We start from the raw sequence: 3,614 nt of genomic DNA on the forward strand, positions 1-3,614 counted from the left end.
TGTCCTGCTGTTGGAGACCTCTCGTATCCCCCCCACCTGGGTCAATGTGGCTGACTGTTCCTCTGTCTGGCTTCCTGTCTTTTAATCCTCTTTCTCCTGCTCTTCTGGCCTGCTTTTTTGGGCGTCCCTGAGTTTCCCCTCCTCACCTAATCCCTTTGGCTGATTGCTCTTCTCTTTGGCTTCAAAAGATTAGATAGGAACATTAGGGGGCAGTGAGTTTATGTTAACGAAGGAGAAACAACTCGGAAAAGGAGGGGAGCATGGTTACCAACTGGAAGAATAGTATCAGTCTCTGAACTGTACATGGAGAAATTGAATTGGTATGTTCTGCTATGTATATTCCCAACAACAACAACACAATAAATACAATGTGGGGGGCGGGGAACAAGGTCTAGCACTGCCCTCAAGGAACTCCCAGACTGAAGCAGAAACCTACCAGCAGAATGAACATTTCAGTCTGGTATGGTCAGGGGCTGCGGTGTAATGAAGGGGCTCACAGATGAGGGGCACCAGCCCAGGGTGGTGGGGTGGGAGAAAGCAGACAGGGAGACCAATCAGTCACAGGTCTGACACTGCCCACGGATTGGCAGAGCCTCACAACATTGCACAGAGGCGTACACCACAAACCCCCACATGCAAGTCACGTCGCTCCTGTCCCTCTCTCCCTCCCGCAGGTTCAGGTGGGTCTCCATCACCGACGCCTGCTGGCAGGATCTTTTCTCTATTCTTGGGGTCACCAGGAGCCTACAGGAGCTGGACATAAGCAGAAACTCCCTGAGCCACTCAGCAGTGCAGAGTCTCTGTGAGGCCCTGAGACACCCTCGTTGCCACCTGGAGACCCTGCGGTGAGTGTGGCCTGGGCTCTGCTTTGGAAGCAGGGATGGGCAGGGATCCAAGGTGGAAGCTGAGGCTGGGAAAGGAGATCCAACTCTGTATCCAGCAAATATTCATTGAGCCTCTTCCTGCCTTGCACTGTGCCAGGTGCCAGGGCTGCTATATAAACAAACGGCACAAGATCCTCTTCTCACAGGGCTAGTAAGAGGCTGACATTAATGAAGGAGCCACTAATGAGTGTGCCATTACAAGTCTAGATGAATGGGAACATGTCCTTGAGGGACTGAGCTTTGAAGGAGATCTAAAGACTAAAGAGTTAACTAACTAAGTCAGGAGAGAAGAAAGAGATGGGCAGAAAGAAGCCCTGTGCAGAGGCCCTGTGGCAAGAGGGAGGGTGTGCGTTCAATTAATTGAAAGCAGACCTGTGTGGCTGGAGGGTAGAGAGCAAAGGTACAAGACGTGGCTACAAACGTCAGTAGGAGCCAGGCCATGCAGGGCATCATGGACCATATGCAGATATTTTTGCCCCTAATATAATGAGATTTTAAGCAGGAAATTGATAAGATCAGATTTACATTTTCGAAGCAAAAACTGATTGCAATTTGGAAAGTGGATGGAAGGGGGACAAAAGAAGTTGAAAAAGTAGAGAAACCAGTCAGTAGGAAAATTGCAGTAGTTCCTATAAAGACAGTGTCTTAGTTTCTTAGTGCTACCATCACAGAAATACCACACAAGGATGGCTTAAAAGAATAGAAACTTACTTTCTCACAGCTTTGGAGGCTAAGCGTTCAAATTCAGATTGCTTGCTCTAGGGGCAGGACTTCTTTCTGTGTGTGTCAGCTCTGAGGGAAGGTCCTTGTCTATGTTCAGTCTCTGTCCTTCGGTTTCTTGGTGACCTTCCTGTGGTTTGTATCTCTCCCTCCTTTTGTGCTTGCTTCTCTGTTCCCTAATGTGATCTTTTGAGATTTCAAAGATGATTGGCTTAAGATATACCCTATAGTGATATACATCATTAACATAACAAAGAAAGCCCTATTCCCAAATGAGAGTACACAGGGATATAAAAATAGCTTGAATGAGTTCTATAAATAGTTCCTATAAGACACAGTGATAGCTTGGATAGTTGACAGTAGAGATGGAGAGAAGTAGAGACGGATTCAAGAGATCATTAGAAATTAAAGTCAACCAGACTTAGTGATTGATTGATTTAGAAGCCAAAGAGCTATCAAGGATGATCATGGATTTCTGGCCAGAACAATTTATGGGATGATGCTGCCTTCACCAAGATAGGTAATACTGGGAGAGGAATGTTTACGAGAATGGGAGTTATCATAAGAATGATCTTGGTCATGCTGATTGGAAGTTCCTTTGAGGTATCCAAGTGGAAATTTCCTGCAAATATAAAATAGATCTCTGACAAAAGAGTGCCTCATAAAACGGGTCTCAATATATTTGTTGTTAGGTGCTATCAAGTCAGTTCCATCAACAGCAACCTTATGTATAACAGAAGGAAACACTGCCTGGTCCTATGCCATCTTGTGCCATTGTTGCCATGTTTGAACTCATCGTTGCAGCCACTGCGTCAATTGACTTTGTTGAGGGTCTTCCTCTTTTTTGCTGACCCTGTATTTTACCAAGCATCATGTCCTTCTCCAGGACTGGTCCTTCCTGATAACATGTCCAACATGTACATGAGAGGAAGTCTTGTCATCCTTGCTCCTAAGAAGCATTCTGGCTGTACTTTTCAAAGACAGATTGGTTCATTCTTCTGGCAGTTCATTGTATATTCAATATTCTTTGCCAAGACCAAAAGCATCAATTCTTCTTCTGTGTTGTTGTTGTTATGTGTCGTTGAGTCAGACCTGACTCATAGTGACCCCTCCTTGGGTTTCCAAGGTGGAATCACTATGGAAGTAGATTGCCCAGCCTTCCTTCTTCTTTAGTCTTTCTTATTTCTCATGCAACTTTCACATATATATGACCATGGTTTGGGTCAGGTGCATCTTAGCCCTCAGAGTGACATCTTTGCTTTTCAACATTCCCCCCTACACACTAATCTGGGTCTCTGTGTGTGTGTGCTTGTGATTTGTGTGAAAGTTTACACAGCCACACAGCAGTTCATACACATTTTCTTTCATGACATTGCTTGCAGTACCCACAATGAAACAGCTCTCTTCCCACTTCCTCCCTGTGGTTAGCTTTTCCCTGCATCCTTCTTTCCCATATATTACTGCCCTCTGAGCTATCTCCCTGTGCAAATACTGCCTTCTAATCTCCCATGATTGATTGTTCTAAGGAGTGCACCTATACTTGGTATGAATGTTCACCTTATATGCCTGTCTATTGTTTGACTGGAAGCCACCAGAGTGCGTTCAATCCCAGGCCTAAAGTGTGACAAGGGGCCATAGTCTCAGGGGTTTCACCAGTCTCTATCAAACCAGTAAGTCTGGTCTTTTTTATGATTTTGAGTTTTGTTCCACATTTTTCTCCAGGGTCTCCTGTACTGATGCCTTTCTGAGTGGTTAACAGTGGTAGCCAGGCACCATCTAGTTCTTCTGGTCTCAGGGTCATGCAGGCTGGTCCTGCATGACCACATGGTCACCTTTCAATGCTTTAAAGAGATCTTTTACAGCAGATTTGCCCAATACAATACATCATTTGATTTATTGATTGCTGCTTCCATGTTTGATTGTTGATCTAAGTTTAATGAATGCTTGATTGTTGATCTAAGTTTAATGAATGCTTGATTGTTGATCTAAGTTTAATGAATGCTTGATTGT

General features: G+C 44.7%; 1 protein-coding gene across 1 annotated transcript in view; it reads left to right on the forward strand.

Annotated features, from left to right (window-relative positions):
- Window positions 1-3,614, forward strand: part of NLRP1 (NLR family pyrin domain containing 1) — a 49,210-nt gene that overhangs the window by 16,541 nt on the left and 29,055 nt on the right. Inside the window, exon 4 of the mRNA XM_007937599.1 lies at window positions 675-845. Coding sequence (XP_007935790.1) covers window positions 675-845 — 171 coding nt within the window. The remainder of the gene's footprint in view (window positions 1-674; window positions 846-3,614) is intronic.

This window comes from Orycteropus afer, unplaced genomic scaffold, assembly GCF_000298275.1.
Source record: "Orycteropus afer afer isolate SDZICR_OR568_19922 unplaced genomic scaffold, OryAfe1.0 scaffold00042, whole genome shotgun sequence".
NCBI classification, from domain to species: Eukaryota; Metazoa; Chordata; class Mammalia; order Tubulidentata; family Orycteropodidae; genus Orycteropus; species Orycteropus afer.